At 40.6% G+C, this 20,836-nt stretch overlaps 3 protein-coding genes and 1 long non-coding RNA gene across 4 annotated transcripts in view; 3 read left to right on the top strand and 1 right to left on the bottom strand.

Moving 5' to 3' along the window:
* The window catches only part of LOC148123655 (vomeronasal type-2 receptor 26-like), a 247,112-nt gene that overhangs the window by 97,421 nt on the left and 128,855 nt on the right, over positions 1-20,836 (top strand). The gene's annotated exons all lie outside the window — the stretch shown is intronic.
* Positions 1-20,836, bottom strand: part of LOC148123656 (vomeronasal type-2 receptor 26-like) — a 148,485-nt gene that overhangs the window by 3,239 nt on the left and 124,410 nt on the right. The gene's annotated exons all lie outside the window — the stretch shown is intronic.
* On the top strand, positions 761-8,784 carry LOC148123660 (vomeronasal type-2 receptor 26-like). The gene is made up of 4 exons (XM_087919120.1): positions 761-2,183; positions 4,813-5,025; positions 6,887-7,013; positions 7,874-8,784. Exons 2-4 carry the CDS (start codon positions 4,870-4,872, stop codon positions 8,782-8,784), a joined length of 1,194 nt encoding a protein of 397 aa, XP_087775246.1. The 5' UTR covers positions 761-2,183; positions 4,813-4,869.
* Positions 3,086-20,836, top strand: part of LOC148123657 (uncharacterized) — a 133,298-nt gene continuing 115,547 nt past the window's right edge. Inside the window, exon 1 of the long non-coding RNA XR_015740604.1 lies at positions 3,086-3,332. This is a non-coding gene — a long non-coding RNA (uncharacterized LOC148123657). The remainder of the gene's footprint in view (positions 3,333-20,836) is intronic.

Below are 20,836 nucleotides of genomic sequence, written 5' to 3'. Positions count from 1 at the left end.
ATTAAGGTTTTTCACCCCCTCCTTTCTCATTTGTTTATTTTTCTTCTTGCCTTTTTTCCCCCTTGTCTCTCCTCCCCCTTTTCTTCTTCTGCTTACTCACTTTCTGTTGTATTCTAACCTTATATCCAGCTTTCATCTCATTTTTCTTTTTTTGGATTGTTTTCTCTACCCTTAAAATCCCCTTTTTCTTTTCCTCTTCCTCCTCCTCTCCAAAGTGAACCCGTTGCTCATCCAAAATGGCTTCTTCTCCTTCTTTGTTTCAGTCATCCTGCTGTGTAGTCAATTTTTCATAGGTGCGTAACACCATCTCTAAAAATTGAAAAAGAGTGCCCCAAGAATCTTTTCCATCTTGCTCTTCTTTCTTGTATTTTTGCTATTGAGTTTTTAATTCATCCAAAAGCAATGCCATCCTGAAGAGAAAGATTTCTTCAAAAACAACCACCCAAATATTTTTAATCAAAAGTAATTCCAAAAGAATTTCAAAGTCACTAAAAGGTCCAAATGAATGTTTCTTTCAATACTTTTTTTTTTTACCCTCTTCAATTTCTCTTTATGGGGTTACTGATTGATCAAAAAGTTCCCATTAAAATGTATCTTTCTTTGAAATTCTAGGTAGTCTCCTCCTTTTTCAAGCTCTGCTCCAAAAAGATTTTTCCTCTCCCCCCCTTGCAACAACAATTTCCCTTTAAATGCTCAGAAATCCATACCTCCAATTCGGGCTTTCCAATTTCTGAGGATATTAAGTCCAAAGTCCAAAGTTCTTTCTCTGATCATTTTCGAGTTAAAATATCTTCGATGCCCAATGCATTTTCCAGTTCTGCATTTAATGCTTCTGTGGGGTGGGAGAGTAAGTAGAAAAAAAAAAAAGGTTTCCCTTAGCAGCTTTCTCCGCCACTGTCTCTCTTCTTAGGGATACAATGTATCTTTCAGGCAATAAACAATTCCACTCCAGGGTTTTAAAAGCTGTTATTTTCCCGGTACAGCCAACACTTCCATGGTTTAAATCTTCCTTCTCCTCCTTCCTCCTGCGCAATCTTTTCCAGCTGCCAGCTTCTTGGTGGCGGCCATTATGACCGCCGCTGCACCGCCTTGAGAAAAGGAGGCTAAGCTGGGTGAGGAGGGGGTCTGAGACACCCCCAAACCCCTTCCCAGATCCTCCCTATCTTCGGCTGCCTCTACAGGGCAGCCTTATCCTCCAAATCCATCTGGATCAGAGGCACCAAGACGGCGAGCACAGCAGGGATCGCGAAGAAATGCAAATCCCTGCTGTCACCGAAGCCTGGCAACCCGGAAGCCTCAGTCAAGTACGATTTTGAGATTGTTTTCATAAACATGTATTTATTTACAAATAACTCAAGATGGCAAATGTCTCCAACACAGCTTCCTCTTTCATCCAATCTACTTTTATTACATTCAGAGACCAGCATTACAAATAATAATAATAATAATGGAGAAAAATAAAAATAAATGTCAAGGGGCAGTTAGAGTCTGCCTAGTGCTGAGTCATGTGCAAATATGTGGCAATATAAATGTCCTAAATAAATAAATACATAATTTTTCATTACAGCAGAACAGAATTTGGTCCCATTCAGAGAAACTCCTTCCTATTGATCTGAGAACTGCAGTTGCACGTAATATCCGTATTTCCCGGATATTTTATTAGGAGAGGCGTCACAAAGTGAATCCCTGAGTCCTGATAGGAGATGCCGCATAGCAGGCTGTGAACTCACTGGTGGGATTCAAATTTTTTTACTACTGGTTCTGTGGGCATGGCTTGAATTTGTGGGCATGGCTTGGTGGTCACATGAGCAGATGGGCGTGGCTTTGTGGCCATGTGACTGAGTGGGCTGGGCCAGGGGGCCATGTGACTGGCAAACCAAATACAATTGGTCCTCGCTTAATGGCCGGTTGCTTAACAAGTGTTCTAATTTATGACTGATCTCCCCAGAGTTACTTGTCCTGTTTTTGGAGTTTTGACAACCATAAACACAAACACACAAACACACATGCACATACAAATACTCACACACAGACAAACACACACAGAGCTTTCTAACCCTGCTATTCTTTGATTCTGTAAGGACCTCCTGCTGGAGCAGGGGGTTGGACTAGATGACCTCCAACATTTGTTGCATGCCAGCCCTAGATTGCTGTGCTACTTCAAAGAGTCTTCTGAAGCCAGGGTTTGTGTCCTTCCTTCCTCTCCTTTTTTTCACTCTCCCTCCCTCTCCCTCCCTCCCTCCTTCCATGTATTTATCTATCCATCCATATATCTCATTCACTTTCTCCATTCTTCCTCTCTTTCTTTCTCTCCCTCCCTCTTTCTTTCTTGCTCTTTCTTTTTTTTCTTCTCTTGTCCCCCCCCCTGCTCTTTCTCTCTCTCTCTCTCTCTGTCTCACACAAACACACACAGATGCAGAGAGTGGGGGAGAGAGAGGGGAAGATAGGGACCCAGACTCTGTGCTATCCTCCACTGTCCCCTTTCGCTTCTCAGGCCAGGTGAGGGAGGGGAGGGTGAGGGGCAGGGCCAGCTGCTTCAAGAAGGTGAAGAGGCATCAACCAAGCATGGGAGAGTAGAAGCCTGGGAATGGTGGCTCTCAGCTCAGCTGGCCTGAGGGGCTCCTGCAGGAATATCGCGACAAGGGGGACGAGAAGACCCGAGATGTCCGCCCCTCCCCTGCTGGCTGGCTGGGCCAGGCTGGAAGAAGCGCATCTGCCGGGAGAAGGAAGAAAATGTAATCTGGGAGGGAGGGTGAGCAGGCAGATTTCCCATGGCTGCTGCACATGGCACTGCATGAGTAGCGGTGATAAACACAGTGCACATGTGCAACAGCCGTGGGACATCTGCCCAATCTGCCCCACAGCCACCACGTGGTAGGGAAAGCTAGGAGAGCGACTGGGACAAGCAGGTGACCCGATTCGGGGGTGTGGCCAATGAGGGGTGACCACCGGTTCACCTGAGCCGGTGAGAACCGGTTGAATACCACATCTGCATGAGCTGCAGTTCGAGTGGCCCCTTGTCCACAGGGTCCCAGTCTCAGCTCAGGCGCTCTTTCTTTGTATCAGCTCTCTGAAATTATTCCCTTTGGACTTTTGGCAGGGTTATTTGATATAAATATCTCATTGCTCTAAAGGCTGCTCAAATAAACGTTCTTGGGAAGAGCAGCCCCATCTTGTTGGATTTCCAGATCTTTGAGACCTTGTTTGACTTCACTAAGTGCACTAACTCATCCCCCATCCTTAAAAGCCCTTTCCTGCAGAAGCCACGGGGGCTGAGTACCAATGAGTAGTTGTGTGTTCATTTTCCCCACAACAACAACCCTGTGAATTGAGTTGGGCTGAGAGACTGGCCCCAAATCCCCCAGCCTGCTTCATGACCAAGGCAAGACTTGAACTCACATCCTCTTGCTTTCTAATTCACAGGCTTAACCAGTAGAGCAAACTGGCTCCCTTATATACTTATCAAGCTTGGCACAATCCTTCATCCAGTGCATCATTAATGTTCTTGTAGGAGGCACTATAATTTATCAAATGCTAAAATCCAGATAGTTTTCTACTGCTTTTTAGTCATACAGTTGTTTCTAGGAGAAATCAGAAATATTTTTCTGGAAAGTTGGTAATGTTTAAATAACATAAAAGTATATTTGCCTGAGAATTGTTATAAATCTTGTATAATAGTGATTTATCAACACTATTATATTAATCACAACATAGAAAAATTGATGACTTAATGACAAAATGTTGTATCTTCCCACTCTCATGACAAAGATTAAAAAACTAAAGATTTTTTGAGTACCATTTTAAAATCAGTATTTATCCACTTATCATACCATCCACCCCTCACTTAACTGGGTTTCTGATCACATCACAAAATGGTTTGTTACTCTTTCCTTAGATCAAGTTATATCAGCAGTATTTCCATAATGTATTTAGGAAATGAAATAATAAGTGAGGATGACTTGTACAGAGCACATAAATTATATGCCCCCCTTTCCCAGAACCAATTTAGAAAGGGCCTTGATAGGACGGAATGACTTTTGGGGGGTGGAGGAGAGATTCTGCCTGGGGAAGAAGCAGATAAGAGGAGGACACCTACAGCTGCATTAAAAAAGGGTCGGTGGGAGATTTGTACTTTCTGACTCCCCAAATCCTGTCAGTGCAGCATTACAGCGAAGTGGGCCTAGCTCAGGTTTCCTGTCTGGGCTTCCTGGGAGAGGATGACCCTGACAATTTTCTTCTTCAGAAATCTGTGTTTCTGATAAGCAACCTGTTGCTTTCAGGGAGTTCATAAATCTCCTTTTTTATGTTTTTCAACTATATTTTATCAAAATCTATATTGTCAAAATATGATCGACATTTTTTTGTGAACTTTTTTCGTTCACTTGTAAGATAGTGGTAACAGCTATTTTCCTAATAAAGCATATCTGTAACTACAGAAGACAGATTCTGTTCTGGACTAGCAGGCTCAAAAGCCTGCAACTCTGATTGGCCCGTGAATAGCAGATCGTGATTGGTCACCGCAAAATGATCCGATTGGCTAGTAAATGGGCTGCCACAATTGGCCCAGCCAAGAGCGGCAAACTCAAATCACCTTCATTGGCTGCCTAGCCGCAGCCAGCCCTATATAAGGGGCTGCTGCGGCTGGGATGTTCCGCTCAGATCTGAAGTCACTAATAAAGAGCTGTTGTTATCTGAGTCTTGCCTCCGTTCTTGAACCATCCTCCCAGATCTAACAGATTCAAATATGAAAAAGCATCTGGGATAAGAAACAAAGTTTTCCGCTTTTAAAATTGCTGCATGTTCCCATTCTAGTTCCATCCTTTCCTGGAGAAGAATGAGTTTGTCAATATTTCGGAGTTTAAACTCTACATGGACCCAAATGGAGAGGTAGCAGCAGATCTGTTCATTTTCGGCTACTTGGTTCTTCCCAGGGATGATCCCAGGGAAGAGACTGTGGCGTATTTTGTAAGACAGAGACTTTCTATCAACCAAGATTATCTTTCACGGTTAAAGGTGCTCAACAAGGTAGGAGAAAGTTTTGCTGTCTTTCCTCTGTTTTCCAAAGCCTGAGGTCCCATTTCAAGAGGGCTGATGCTATTCCCCAAAGGTGGTTGATCTTCACCGAGAATTGAATCTGGGCGGTAGAAACTGGATTTTTTCACTTAGGCTGCTTGGGAGGCTTCCATATTGTTCCATTTTGTGGACCACGTACAATTAAGGGTCTCCATCAAATGGGCAAGAAACCCACAAGTGCTGGGGAATGTGTCGCTAGTAGCTTCTGGCTGTTTGCTCCTTGTGCCCAGAAGAGCAATGAAGGCAGCAATTCTGCTGACCGGGGCCTGAATCCACGCTTCGACTGTTTCGGATGGGATTGAATCGTGATTGGACGGAGGTCCTTTTGCCCCCATTGGGGGAAAAAAGCTTCTTCTCGTCCTGCTTGGGGAAAAGTGTCCCCTGAAGGGGCAGCTCCATAATCTGGGAGGCTCTTAAGGAGGCCAGACCTGGCCAGAGCTCTCCATGCCTCCCTTTCACCCTCCCTGGGATGGAGCAATGGGCCTTCTGCTCCTAGGAAGCAGCTCCAAGGCTTTCAGTTCACCTGAAATTATCAAGATTGTTCTGATATCACACCTTCAAATTATGGGTGTAAGAAGAGGGGAGAAATGCGTGTTAATGGGGTCATGAGAAGGAACCGACCAGTTATCAATGCTGAAATCTTTTCTCAGTTCCATCCAGGAATGGGATCCAAATTTTGTAACAACCGCTTCTGTGGGCGTGGCTTAATTTATGGGTGTGGCTTGGTGGCCATGTGACTGGGTAGGCTGTGCTTTGGCATTTGCTGGAGGAGCATCTCCCCATGCGCATGCACCCTCCCGGCCCTGCCACAACTGCTGGTTATGAGAGGAGGAGGAGGAGGAGGAGGAGGGTCGCCTGTTCAGCCTGTCTGGATTCCAAAAACAAGAAATGAAAGAAGTAACAAAGAGTCTTTCCCTGCACAGTGAAAAGTTTGCAACTTCCTCTCCAATGGGGAAACGGGCGGTTCTGTCTGGCAGAGAAGTAGCCCCCTTGAATCCTGTTTCTCTCTTCCACCCTGAGCTTTGCCAGGAAAGACTCTCTTGCTCTCACAGCAGTAGGAGGACACGAGACTCGCCACATCTCTTGCAGTACAGCAAAATGTAGCTCAGGTCCCCACCAGTCTGCATCTCGCCCCCCGCCTGGATTCACCGCAGATACTGGGCCTTCCCTGCTGGGGGTGAGGGCAGTGCGTGGTGGCAGCAAAAGGCAAGTGGGGTTGGGGGGTTTAAGGTGACCGGCAGTGGCAAATAGGCAACTGGGCCCCAGAGCTTGCAGAGCCCCCCTCACCAAGGGAGATCAGGCAGGGCCACAGCGGAAGGCATGCAGCAATGGCTGGCCTGTTGAGTGGGCAAAAGCAGGCTGCAGGCAATGCCGCACATGCATGATAAGGACAGACTGGGAGCGGAGGGGAGGGGCAGGTGGAGAGGGGAGGGGCCAGTCAGTGGTGCGATTTGCCGGTTCTACAAACTGTGTGGAATCATAACAACCGGTTCTATACAGCTGGACAGAACCAGTAGAATCCCACCCCTGGTTCCATCTCTCCAGAGTTTTCTATTTAATGAAGGCCTTTTTTTTTTTTTTTTTTGGCAATGTGAGATGCCAAAAGCAAAAGAGAGGAACTAAAGGAAGAATCTTCCAGAAGTTATATCTCCAACCATTTGGAAATAGTGAGAGATTTTGTCTTTACTTAAGTGAAGACCAGAGGCTAATATCTAATATCTTGTCTAATATCCATTTCTACCTCCATTTTCCATGGATGGAGAGTCCTAACACATTTCCTTTGGCAATCCTGTTTTTTTTTTTTTCTGCTCAGTCGTTTCCTCAATCTGAATGTGTGGAAAGTTGTCCTCCTGGATTTGTCAAGAGGGCTCGAAAAGAAGAACCAGTTTGCTGCTACGACTGCGTTCATTGTCCAGAGGGGACCTTCTCCACTCAGAAAGGTGGGTGACACCAGAGGAAAATGGGAGGCCTGGTGGAACTGGATCCAACCAGAGCATTGTCATGAAAGTGTGAATTAAAAAAGATTTTGAAGCATAATTGATTTACGGTTTATTTCCAAAATGCCCCATTTCTTCTCTAAACAGAAGAGCAAAAAGACTGTGAAGAAAGGGCTGGATAGAAAGAGGTGGCAGTGGCAGATTGGGCAAGCTTTACTACTGCCAGAGAAAATATTTCTTCTTTTTAGCTTGGATGTGTCCTTCCTTCCACATTTACTTCTCTAGGAACACCCGAGTTCCTTGAAACACAAGGAATTGTTTTAGGTCCACCACCTGAAAGTAGAATTGCAATGCAGTCTACATGGGTTCCCTTTGAGGAACACTGAAAAGGTATTGCTGATATACGAGATACACAGTGTGGTGGCATGGACAGTTATGCCTTTTTCTGGCTGCACCTGTATCACCACTGCTCCAATGGCCATTCCAAATTATTTGCAACAGTCACTTGATCCGCCAACATCCTCTGAGGCAAGTATGACAAGAATTGACACCTGACAGATACGTTTCTCTAGAAAGATTAATTGATTCATTATTTACCTTTAGTAATGGAGGTTCCTATCAATATTCTGAACATTACAAAGGAATCTTTCAAGTCCAAAGCCTTCACTCAATTTCATAGCCTGTCAAAAATATACCATAGCTATATTTTTTAACAAGTGATACACTTATTTTCTGTCTCTGGAAATATAAAGAAATCCATCCAAGAAAATGCTCTCAATAATCACTTGTTCCCAAAGAACGTACAATATATCTTGAAATGCAGAGGACAAAGAAATATGTAGTTGTTTTATTTTTCCCCTCAGATACAGAAAAATGCACCAAGTGTCCAGATGATAAATACCCAAATAAAGAAAGAGTCCAATGTATCCCCAAAGTGATAACCTTCCTGTCTTATGAAGAACTTCTGGGCATCATCCTGGTCTCTTTTGCCCTATTCTTGTTCCTAACCACAAGCCTTGTTTTAATCATCTTCATCAAATACCGAGAAACTCCCCTTGTCAAAGCCAACAACCGGGACCTCTCCTACATCCTCCTGGTCTCCCTCCTGCTTTCCTTCTTGTCTTCTTCTCTTTTCATTGGTCAACCAAAGAAAGCCACCTGCCTTCTCCGACAAACGGTTTTCAGCATCATCTTCTCGGTCGCTGTTTCTTCTCTCTTGGCCAAAACCATCACAGTGGTGCTGGCTTTCCTGGCCACAAAACCAGGAAACCGAGTAAAGAGATGGTTGGGGAAGAGCTTGGCCAACTCCATCATCCTGTCTTCTTCTGCTATCCAAATTCTCATTTGTTCCATCTGGCTGGGAGTTTCTCCCCCCTTCCCTGACTCTGACCTCCACTCCCAGCCTGGAGAGATCATCCTGCAATGCAACGAAGGGACCGTTGTCATGTTCTACGTCACCCTCAGCTGCATGGGCTTCCTGGCTGCCATCTGTTTCACGGTGGCTTTCCTGGCCAGGAATCTGCCTGGGGCCTTCAACGAAGCCAAGCTGATCACTTTCAGCATGCTGGTCTTCTGCAGTGTCTGGGTGACTTTTGTGCCCACCTACCTCAGCACCAAAGGGAAAAACATGGTGGCTGTGCAGGTCTTCTCCATTTTGGCCTCCAGTGCTGCTCTACTGGTCTGCATCTTCATCCCCAAGTGCTACATTATCCTTTTGAGGCCAGACCTGAACACAAAGGAGCATCTCACAGCCAGAACAAATGTAAAAACATGAGATATAGCATCATTATGATAGTGGAAGAATTGTTCATGTTTCTTTTATTTGATTTCCATTTAGATAGTATGCAGGAGTCAAAGAAAATGATATGTCTGTTTCAAAATGGGGAATTGTTGAATGACTGGAATTCTTATAGTTCCCTCCCCTTTCAATAAATATTGCTAAAGAGACCACTGTAAAATTCAGAGGAATTCAGCTTTTCAGCAACAGATACTGAACATGACACCGTATAAAAAATGATAGATGTACTTGTTCCAACCGACAGCAGCTAAACATGTGGGTGGGTGTGAGAGAATGAGTAGGAAATGAGGTCAGGAGGAAATTGTGGGAACCAAACACCAGCCTGATTGCCTGATCCTCTCCCTAAAAATGCCAGAATGATATGAAATGCCATGTTTTTATTTTATTAAATTATTAAGGACTATATTAAATAGAAAAGTCTGGAGAGATGGAACCAGGGCTGAGATTCTATTGGTTCTGTCCAGTTCTATAGAACCGGTTGTTATGATACTGCGCAGTTCAGAGAACCCGCAAATCACACCACTGGCTGGCCCTGCCCCTCTTCTCCCGCCCCTCCCCTCTGCACCCAGTCAGTCCTTATCGTGCATGTGCAGCATTCCCTGCAGCCTGCTTTTGCCCACTTGCCAGGCTAGCCATTGCTGCATGCCTTCTGCTGTGGCCCTGCCTGATCTCCCTGGGTGAGGGAGGCTCTGCTAGCTCCAGAGCCCAGTCACCAACCTGCCACTGCTGGTCACTTTTACCCCCCCCCCCCCCTTGCCTTTTGCTGCCACCACCCGCCGCCCTAACCCCCAGCAGGGAACGCCCAGCAGCTGCGGTGAATCCAGGCGGGGGGGAGAGATGCAGGCTGGTGGGGACCTGAGCTACATTTCTCTATACTGGAAGACATGTGGAGAGGCTCATGTTCTCCTACTGCTGGGAGAGCAAGAGAGTCTTTCTGAGCACAGTTCTGGGCGGCAGAGAGAAACAGGATTCAAGCAGGCTGCTTCTCTGCCACCCATAGCTGCCCGTTTCCCTATTGGAGGGGAAGTTGCAAACTTTTCAGTGTGCTGGGAAAGACTCTCTTGCTTTCCCAGCATCAGGAGAACGTGAGTCTCTCCACGTGTCCTCCGGTACAGCGAAATTTAGCTGGGATTCACCGCAGCTGCTGGGCCGTGCCGGTGGGGGACATAGGTGTGCGGGGACAACCAGGGAGCATGGCTCATCTGCCTGCCATCCCTTCCCTCTCCTGATCGCAGCCCCTTTGTTGGTCCCCGAACAATCACCCCTGGATGGCCCTGCCACACCCATCCGGTCGCACCCATTTCAGCAACAGGCTTCGTCGTTTTGAATTATTTGGGAAAGGAGGTAGAGGGTCCTGCAGTGGCCAGCACAGGAGCATTGCTGAGAAGCAGGGAAGTGGCCTTCTAGTGGTCTGACCTGGCATTCAGGCCACTGGTGGGCCACGGGAAGTCAGAGCATCGAGGGAAAGGGGGATTGCCAGGGGAGCCACTCTCTCCGTGCCGAATTGGGACCATTTGGGGTAGACCTAGGAATTGGGTGAGATGAGGCGCAACTCCTTGCCTTCTTAACTCAGGGAATGGCCGTTTTCTGGAGGAGGAGGACTGCGGAGGGGGAAGGTCTACCTGAGTGACTGTGGTGTCTTTGCCAGATTATTTGGACTCTTACAAGTGAGTGCAGCTAAAGGCACTGCTGTCACATGTCAGCCCAGGCCTCACCCCATGGCTCCGTAAAGCCAACACCAAAGAAGTGGGAGATCAGGTGAACCTGTGGTGCAATGCTCACTGGGATCTCAGTTGCTCCAGGCCATCCAACCTAGTGAAGAGCCCCAAGGAGAGCTTGTGGCTTGGCCCAGCTGTGGCTTTGAGATACACACACACACACACACACACACACACACATACACACACAGAGTGGGATTGAGAGAGGGGAAGATAGGGACCCAGCCACTTCATTATCCCCCCACCATCACCCTTACCTTCTCGCACTGCTCCATTTTGTGAACCATCTAAGGTTTAGTATCTCCTTCAAACTAGTGAGAAACCCACAAGGGCTGGGGAATGTGTCACTAAGAGCTTCAGGTTTGTTTGCTCCTTGTGCCCAAACTAGCAAAGGAAAAAAGAGAATTCTGTTGAGTAGGGCCTGAATTCAGATGAATTTGAATCATGATTGGGTGGAGGTTCTTTTGGTCCCATTGGGAGAGAAGCTTCGTCCTGCTTAGGGAAAAGTGTCCCCTGAAAGGGCAGGTTCATAGTTGGGGAGGTTCTTAAAGAGACCAGACCTGGTCAGACTTATCCATGCCTCTCTTTTACACACACACACACACAGTGGGTGGGGGGAGAGGGGAAGATAGGGAAAGAGGCAGAGAGACAGACAGACAGAAACAGAGGGGAGAAAGAAAGAGAGAAAGAGAGGGAAAGAGACAAAAAGAGGGAATGAGAGAGGAAGAGAGAGACAAGAAAGAAAAGAGAAAGAGAAAGAAAGAAAAGTGTTAGGAATAACAAGGTTACCTAATGTAGTTTGGGTAAAAATAATATATATAAAGTATGATAGTAAATTTAAGTGTGTGTCACTTTAAACTGCAAAGCATGTAATTTTGGGTGCGGTGTGAAACCGCCATAAGAGGGAGCAAGAGAACCTGTTGGATTGCTGACGATTCTTGACGATTGCTGGTTTGATGGATTGATGTTTTGCTAACTGCGTGTTCCCTGCCGTTGAAGGAAGAAGGGAGGTTTGACTTCTTCATATCTCTACTGTGAGGAGATATATTACTGGACTGATATTTGTAAGTTTACTCACCTCTCTTTTTCGACACTGGACTTTGCAACTGTATAATTCCCGGACGGACTGAACTAGTGAATGATATATGGACTGTTTGACTAGGCTATAACTCTTGCTGGAATAAACTATTTAACTAGCACAGTGTATCTGTTTTACTGAGTGTAAGCTACAAAAACGTTTATCTCACATATTTTGCCTGCCTGCCTGACTGCCTGTGCAGATTCTGCTAGGGTGTATCCCTAACAAAAAGAGAGAAAGGAAGCAAAAGGAAGGAAAGGGATAGACAAAGAAAGGGAGAGATGGAAGGAAGGGACAAAAAGAAAAAGAAAGGAAGAGACGGAGAATGGAGAAAGTGAATGAGATATATGAATGGATAGATAAATACATGGAAGGAGGGAGGGAGGGAAAGAGAAAAAAGGGAGAGGAAAGAAGGACACAAACCCGGGTTTCAGAAGACTCTTTGAAGCAGCAATCTAGGGCTGGCCTGCAAGGGTTAGAAGGCTGTGTGTGTGTGTGTGTGTGTGTGTGTGTGTATGGTTGTCAAAACTCCAAAAACAGGTCAAGGAGCTCTGTGGAGATCAGTCATAAATTTGAACACTTGCTAAGCAACTGGCCATTAAGCGAGGACCACTTGTATTTGGTTTGCCAGTCACATGGCCGCCTGGTCCTGCCCACCCAGTCATATGGCCAACAAGACATGCCCATCTGGTCACGTGACCACCCAGCCACATCCACAAATTAAGCCACGACCAGAGAACCAGTTGTTACAAAATTTGAATCCCACCCCTGGATGGAACTGAGAAAAGATTTCAGCATTAAGTGATAACCAGCCGGTTCCTTCTCATGACCCCATTAACACGCATTTCTCCCCTCTTCTTACACCCATAATTTTAAGGTGTGATATCAGAACAATCTTGATAATTTCAGGTGAACTGAAAGCCTTGGAGCTGCTTCCTAGGAGCAGAAGGCCCATTGCTCCATCCCAGGGAGGGTGAAAGGGAGGCATGGAGAGCTCTGGCCAGGTTGGGCCTCCTTAAGAGCCTCCCAGATGGCACTGAAAGAAGTGACTTATGTCCATTTTTCATACTTATGACCATTGTAGCATCCCCACGGACATGTGATCGAAATCCAGATGCTTGGCAATTGGTTCATATTTATGACGGTTGCAGTGTCCTGGGGTGGTGGTCGTGTGACCCCCTTTTGTGACCTTCTGACAAAGAATGGGGAAGTCAGATTCACTTAGCAAAGGTGCTACTAACAAAAGCAGTGATTCACTTAATAATAATGGCCAAGAAAGGTCATAAAATGGGACAAAATTCTCTTAACAAATGCCTCACTTTGCAACATAAAATCTGGGTTCAATTGGGGTCATACTCAAGTAGGCAGAGATTTCATATTTACCTCAGCGAAGACCAGAGGCTACTTGGCTCCAGTTCCCATGGATTCCTAGCTCTAACCCATTTTCTTTGGCCTTCCTTCTTTTTCTGCTCCATCTTGGCCTCAGTCCAGATGCGTGGAAAGTTGTCCTCCTGGGTTTGTCAAGAGGGCTCAGGAAGGAGAGCCAGTTTGCTGCTATGACTGCGTTCCTTGTCCGGAGGGGACCTTCTCCACTCAGGAAGTTGGGTGACACCAGAGGAAAATGGGAGATCTTGCGGGACTGGATCCACCCAGAATATTTTGATGAAAGTACCTGTTAAAAGACACATGGAAGGTTATTTTCTCATCTAAAGAGAATAATCCAAAGATCTTGAAGGAAAAATGGCTAGGAAAAGATAGAAGTTATGGCAGATTTACTTTTGATAAGGAAAATCATTCTTCTGCTTGCTAGTTTGGATGTGTCCTTCCTTGGTTATCTCTCTACCTGTAGGAACATCCCCATTCTTTGAAACATTAGGAATTCTTTATCTCCATGGTTTTTCTTCATCTGAAACAGATGTTGGCCCCAAAAGTGCTGCAAAATAAGCTACATCAAGCAATCAGTTCCATTAAGCATCAACCCCCATAAGCAGAAAGACGTTCTTGAAGAATCACAGAGGGAAAGCTTTGAGCTCAAAGGAGCAAAGAGAAACAAAAGGAAACCAAATTCTTACCATAAAATCAAGGTATCGTGAGAGGAGAGTGGTAAATTAAATATACAGTTATTGGGGGTAAAATGTGTTTATTTTTCTCCAATGCTGTAACGGTCCATTTTATGGACTGAAAGGTAAAACACTCATATTGTAATGACCCAGGGTGGGATAAAAAATAAACAAAGTCACAAAAACAGGTGAAGGCCCTTTTATTCTTTCAACTTGGCTTCAAAGCTCCAAATATCCTTGACTGGAGACAAAAAACTCCCCCACAAACAGTTATGAAAAGGAGGAAATGGTGTTTAAACTAAAAAATGCCTATAAATTATAAATAGCAAAAACAACACAAACCACACTGAAGCGATTAAAGGAACCAGGCAAGATAAGGGCTTGAAGACATCTACAGAGATCAGAACACACACTGGGAAGGACGCCAAACTCAGATAGGAACAGACAGACTAGAGATATTTTCACGCTTTGTTTCCAGCACTGGCCCATACGCATGTCCATCCTTTTAACCAGTTCTCACAGCTGCAGCCCATGAAGGGGATCAAGGCCCTTTCCTCCCCCGCAGACCACGCCATTGATGTTTCTCCCTTATCCTCTCCTCCCTGCGTGCCCTAGGATGGAGAGGGGATGGGCCTGGGTCTTCCTCTGACTGCCCAGCTGGCCCCTGCCCTTCCCCAGCCTCCTCCACGACCTCCGGAGCCACACTTCCACTTCCTGTCAGCTGTTCCTCCTCTCCCTCAGAGTCCGTCTCCACCAGGGGCATGACACATATTCACATCAAATTACTTGGCATCATCGGTCCTGGGCTTTCCATTTTTTGATATCTCTTTCCCTCTTTGTTAAATAGTGAAATATGAACAACCACAACCCCAGTCAAAAACAAAGTTAGTTTAGGTTAAAAAATAACAACAAAAACATGTCCTAAATGCACTATTGTGATACAATTGCAAGAAACCTAACCAAAAAGATGTGAAATGGAGAAATAATGAAAATAACAAGATGTAAAATATTGAGTTAGTTCAGTGCTTGAACTTATCAATAAATCTATACAGCATGGAACCAAATTGCTTCATCTGCTCATTCTTAGAATAGAAAGACTTTGCCAAAATAAAGTCTGATATTCTCATTTATTACCTAAAAAATTAATCTTCCTTAAATTAGGATCCGAATTTTTTTTCAATGTACACAAGATTACACCTTTGCTGAGTCCCAAACTCAGGTGAAACAATAGTCTTTATTAAATGACAGATTTTAGGAATATAATTTATCATCCCATTTACAATTAATGTAGAGTATGAAGAGAGTTGGTCCTAGAACGCTGCCTTGGGGGACACCACTATTGACAGGTACAGAATTTGAGAGGACGGGGAGAAGGCAGAGCCACGTCGCTGCGATACAGCTGCAATCTTGGGGCTCTGAGATTGCAGCTGATATCGTCGCCCCTGGTTGGTTCCAATGGACCTAAACCGTCCCGTAGAGACGGTGATAGTAAGGGGCGCGTTCTGCTGATCCCAGGGACATTGCAAAGTCCCTGGCTGATCCAGAAGAAGCCCTTTTACCATCGGCGGAGAGGCAGCCTTTAAGCTGCTGAAGCTGTGACAGCTCCGGAAGGAAGAGGCAGAAAGAAAGTGCATCAGCTGGTGAGGATTTTTTTTTTTCTCGGGGACTCAAGGACACTCTAAAATGAGAAGAATCCTGTAAGACTTTGGACAAAAACTAATGAAACTGATTTAGCAGCGATTTCTTAAAGAGAATGTCAAATTGAGGCTTGGCTTTTTACTTTTACTTTTGCTTTCATTGAACTTCCACTGTGATCTAGTAACTGTAACTAGACTGGTTTTTCCTTTTATATTCACCTAATTTTTCTTTCTTTTTTCCCCCTCTTGACTGTTAATAGTTTTTTTTTTTTACAACAGAGGCTCCCTTTAGTAATTTTTTTTCTTAAATACATATATATACATGTATATTTCCCTTTTTTAATTAGGCTTTTTTGGGAAGGAAGGGGGAGTGGATTAAAGAAACTTTGTAACACTGCCAACTAGAGGCTTGAAGATACTTTATTGAAAGTTGAAAGAGCTGTGAAGGAATCCTTTCTCAAGGACACTGGAACTTGATTAGATAGAGGGAAGAACACCGGAGAATGTTTTAACAGGTGTTCTTTGGAACTTCTATTATTAATTGAGTACTTGAAGTTTGGCTTTGGAATTTGTGGAGAAGCCATAATAAGAGCCTTGGAAAACTAAATAAGATGCAGTGTGCTTTCTTTTTTATCTTCTTTTAGCTGTTTCATCCCTCCTCTTCAATCCCACAGTATTTTGTAATATTTGTATATCTATTTTCTTTTTCTTTTGTTTGACTTTATTTTTAATTTTTAAATTTACTTTTTTTTTTTAAAGGGAAAGCCTCAGAATAGCTTTTCCTTTTTCTTTTTGCTTATTGGGATTTTTGCCTTTTCTATTTTCATTTCTTATTTATTTTTATGGTTATTTTTTTTATTTTTTGAGACCCTATAATTGGACTAAGGTGTGAAGAACCGGAAGAATTCTTTCTTTTTCATTTTCTTTTTTTTGATCATTGCTTTTTAATATTATTGGGTCTTAGTCTCTTTTTCTTTTTTACTATTCTTAATTTTTATTTTTGAATCATAATTGACTATTCTAAAATAAGATTAAGGTTTAGAAGAACCTGAAGAATCTCCTCCTTTTTCTTTTTAATCTTCTTTTTCTCCTTCTCTTTTTAATCCTGGATTCTTTATTTTTTACTGGCTTTTTAAAATATTTTTCTTCTTCCCAATTGGATTATAATTGGCTACCCTATTAATTGGATTAAAGGAGCTTAAAGATCCTGAGTTATTCAAATGAGTAAGAAAACTTTACCTTCTGGCAGTTCAACTTCTGCTCCTGCTTCTCCATCAACTGGAGGACGACTATCAATAATGGCGAAGCAAGATAAAGTACAAATGGATCTAGCGACGATTATACAAGGAATACAAGAACTCAAAACAAGTATTGACCAAAGAACAGAGAGTATTGAACAAAGAATTGCAAAGACTGATGAAAAAATTGAAAATTTCCAACAAATGATGGCGAAACAGGAGGAGAGACTCCAAAAAATTGAGGAGAAAGATAAACAAAGAGATGAGACAATTGGAAATATTGTTAGCAAATTAACAATGGTGCAACAAGATATAACTGGAATGTTAAAGTGGGAGATGGATAGGTCAGAATTCTATCTCAGATTTCAAAATATTGAGGAAGAAAAAGGACAAGATTTGGCGGCTGTAATGATAGAAATTCTGGCTGGAGCTTTGGAGATAACAGAGGAAAAGATGATGGATGGAGTAGATGAGATATATCGTGTTTTCACAAGATATGCGATGAGGAATAAGCTACCAAGGGAGATCCATGTCAGATTTACTAAAAAGACTATTAAAGCACAAATATTAAAAGTCGCAAGAGATAAGGGGTTGAAATATAAAGGTAAAGAGATTTTTTTTAAAATAATTTTTTTTTATTTTTTTAATAACAAGATAAACATACACATACATAACAAAATAAACAAACATACCACAAAAAACATAAAAAGATCCTTCTTCATAAATTTACATACAGTGCATCGATTGGTTTACCACTTTTTTTTGTGCATCCATTTCCTAGTCACTAGTATAATTATATTACATAATAGCTCATATTATCAATCAATAATTGTATAACCTAATATCATCACTAAAAAAAAAAAAACATTTATAATTTTGTTAATTCATATTTTAACAAGATAACTATAGTTTGCTTAATTTATTTTGCAATAAATCATAAGATCATACCAAATCTACCTTAATAATGTTTTATAAAGATAATATTAAGAAAAAAAAAATTTTTATGCTAAATCTGAATATTCTATCATTATGTTTTATTATCTAACCATTGATAAAAAAGATCCCAAACTTCATAAAATTGTTTATCTTCTTGTTCTCTGATTTCAAATGTCAATTTGCTCATTTCAGCACAATCCAATATTTTCTTAATAATTTCTTCTTCTGATGGAATTTTCTCACTCTTCCAGTTCTTAGCAAATACAATCCTAGCCGCTGTTAATATATTTACAATCAAATACTTCAAATTTTTATTATATATATCAGGTAAGATTCCCAATAAAAAAATCTCTGGTTTCAAGTCTATATGTGTCTTTGTCATTTTTTCCAACCATATGCGAATTTTAGTCCAATATTTTCTAGCGTCCTCACAAGTCCACCACATATGGTAGTATGAGCCAGGTATCTGATGACATTTCCAACATTTTTCAGATTTGTTCTTAAACATTCTTGCAATTCTTGTCGGGGGGAAATGCCACCTGTAAAACATCTTATACAAGTTTTCTTTATAAGCTGTTGACATTGTCATTTTATAATTTTGAGACCACAATTTTTCCCAATTCTCCAAATCAATCCCATATCCAAAATTCTTCCCCCAAACAATCATCGTTTCTTTAACTTGTTCCTCCTCTAATAAAATTTCCAACAAATAAGTATATAATTTTTTAATCGTTTTTTCATCAGTACCTGTCAAGATCCTGTCTAGATCAGTCAATTTATCATAAAATCCCTCCGCTTTAGAATCTATAAGATACCTTGAATGTATTTGCGCATATGAAAACCAATTCATCTTTATGCCTTGTTCTTCTAGTTTTTGCATTGTTTTAAGTTCACTCTTTTCATCCAATATTTCCCCATATCTAACTGTTTGTTCCTTCTCAAATATTATAGGATAAGAAAAAGCTTCAATAGTTGATAACCAGACTGGGATTTTCAAGTAACATTTTCTCTTAATTTTCTCCCAATTCAACCATAAAGACTCCCTTATATAATGCCTTCTAAAATAGCCCTGCGATTTGGTTCCCTTATACCACAGAAAAGCATGCCATCCCAGTAATAAATCATGCCCCTCTAAAGTCAACAATCTAGTCTTTCTTAATCCACATTAAATTTGCAGCTTGGTAATACAACTCCCAATTCGGGAGGCCAAAACCTCCTCTAATTCTAACATCTTGCAGGAGTTTTAATTTTATTCTGGCTTTCTTACCTTGCCATATGAACTTCAACACAATTTTATTTAATTCTTCAAAGTAATCTTTACCAAGCCTGATTGGTATGGTTTGGAATAAATATAAAATTCTGGGTAAAATATTCATCTTGATTGTTGAAATTCTACCTATCAATGACAATTGTAGATTTTCCCATTTTTTCAAATCAGATGCTATCTGTTGTTTAAGTTTGATATAGTTATTCTCTTTCAATGTAGTACATCTTGACGTCAAATATATCCCCAGATATTTGACCTTATTCGTAACTTGAATTTTCAATAAATCTGCCAGTTCATCTCTTTGTTTTATTTATCCAAAAATTTAATTTTATTTGTATTAAATTTTTTTTTTTTACCATCATAAATAAAATTATCTTAATCTTAAAAAAAATATAAAAAAAAAAAAAAAATTTTTTTTTAATTTTGATATTTTATTAAAAATTGGTAACCCCAAAATTAATTGTTTTTTTTTTTCTGATTTAAATGTATTATTTTAATAATATTTTTTAATAATTTTTTTGGGGTTTTCTCCTCTTCCTTTTAAAATTCACCTTTTATTTTAATAAATTTATTTTTATATATATGTAAATTCAATAAAAAATCTCTGTTTAGTTTTTTTTTTTTTTTTCCACCCAGGATTTTGTCCAATATTGCGCCCTCAAATAACTCCTCGGATAGAGCTTTTTTTAAGTTTTTTTTTAAAATTTTTTCCATTTTTGAAGGCCACATAAAATTGAATTTTTTAAAAACTGTATTTATTTTATTTAGACCTAATTTTCCCATTTCCAAACCGTCACCAAAAATTTCCCCAAAATATGTTTTTAATTTTCCTCTGTTCTCTTTAGGTAATTACGTCAAATATTCAATTTAACATATAATATTTTTCAATAAATCAATTTTTTTTTTTTTTTTTTTTTAAATTTTTTTTTTTTTTTTTTTTTATTTTCCCTTTTTTTCCTTTTTTGTCTTAAAAATTTTTTTTTTTTTTTTTTTTTTTTTTTTTTGATCCTCTCTTTTTTTTTATTTAAATAATAAAAAGTTTACTTTTTTTTTTTTTTTTTTTTTTCTTTTTTTTTTTCCTTTTTTTTTTTGTTTTTTTTTTTTTTTTCTTTTTTTCTAATTCTCTTTTTTTTTTGGGTAATTTTTTTGGGTGTGCTTGTTCATTCTTTTTTTTCTTTTTTGTGTTTTTTTTTTTTTTTTGTTTTAACTCTGTTAAAAAAAATAGTGAGTTCTTTTAATGGATTTTTTTTTTTGGTTTAAGTTTTTTAAATTCATTTTATTTTCATATTGTTTTTAATTAAATTTTAAAAATTTTTTTTTTTCTTTTTATTTTTTTTTTTCTTTTTTTTTTTTTGTTTATTTTTTTTTTTATTCCTTTCCCTTTTTTTTTATTTTTTTTTTTTTTTTTTCGTTTTTTTAATCTTTAATTTTTTTTTTTTTTTTTTTTTTTATCCTTTTATCTCTCTTTTCTTTTTTTTTTATTGAAAAAGAAGATGATCTTGGTCATCCATTATAAAGTTTTTCTTTAAAGAAAAATTTTATTTTTTTTTTTTTTTTTTTTTTTTTTTGGTGTTTTTTTTTTTTTTTTGTCCAAGTAATATCATTGAAAATAGAAGTTTCAATGTAGTTTGGGTTTTTTTCTTTTTATCCCTTGTCTTTTTTTTCTCCCCCCCTTCCCCCTTTTTTATAATTTTTTCTAGTTTTCCTGATTTTTATCCCGTGTAAGAATTCCCTTGTTTCTTGTTTTGTGGGTTTTTTATTTGAGTTTTTTTTTCTTTAATCTTTCTCTTTTGGTTTTTTCCCCCCTGATTGGTTTGATTGGTTTTTGGGTCTTTCTTTGTTTTTTTCCTCTCCCCCCCTCTTTTGGGTGTTTTTTTTCTTTTTCTTCTTCCTTTGTTGGTTTTTTTTGAGGTTGTTCTTCGTTCTCCTTTTTCTGGGGGGTGTTGGGGCCACCCCCAGGGGGGCCTAAGGTTATTTTTATTATTTTTCTTTCTTTTATTTTTTTTTTGTTCCCCAAAAATTTGTTAAATCCTATTTAAAAAAAAAAAAAATCTATCTTCTAATTTTTTAAATTGGTTTTTTTTTTTTTTTTTT

The sequence above is a fragment of the Pseudonaja textilis genome, unplaced genomic scaffold, assembly GCF_049901715.1.
Source record: "Pseudonaja textilis isolate UNSWEBS1 unplaced genomic scaffold, rPseTex1.2 PTEXSCF26, whole genome shotgun sequence".
NCBI classification, from domain to species: domain Eukaryota; kingdom Metazoa; phylum Chordata; class Lepidosauria; order Squamata; family Elapidae; genus Pseudonaja; species Pseudonaja textilis.
Note: the sequence above shows the minus strand (reverse complement) of the source record. Positions and strands in the feature narration are given on the sequence as shown.

What these genes read in the sequence shown, in the direction of transcription:
- LOC148123660 (XM_087919120.1), top strand. Translation starts at nt 4,870, where the DNA reads ATGGACCCAAATGGAGAGGTAGCAGCAGATCTGTTCATTTTCGGCTAC. An exon ending in GGTTAAAGGTGCTCAACAAG is followed by an intron (nt 5,026 to 6,886) that starts GTAGGAGAAAGT and finishes TTTTCTGCTCAG; the next exon opens with TCGTTTCCTCAATCTGAATG. An exon ending in GACCTTCTCCACTCAGAAAG is followed by an intron (nt 7,014 to 7,873) that starts GTGGGTGACACC and finishes TTTTCCCCTCAG; the next exon opens with ATACAGAAAAATGCACCAAG.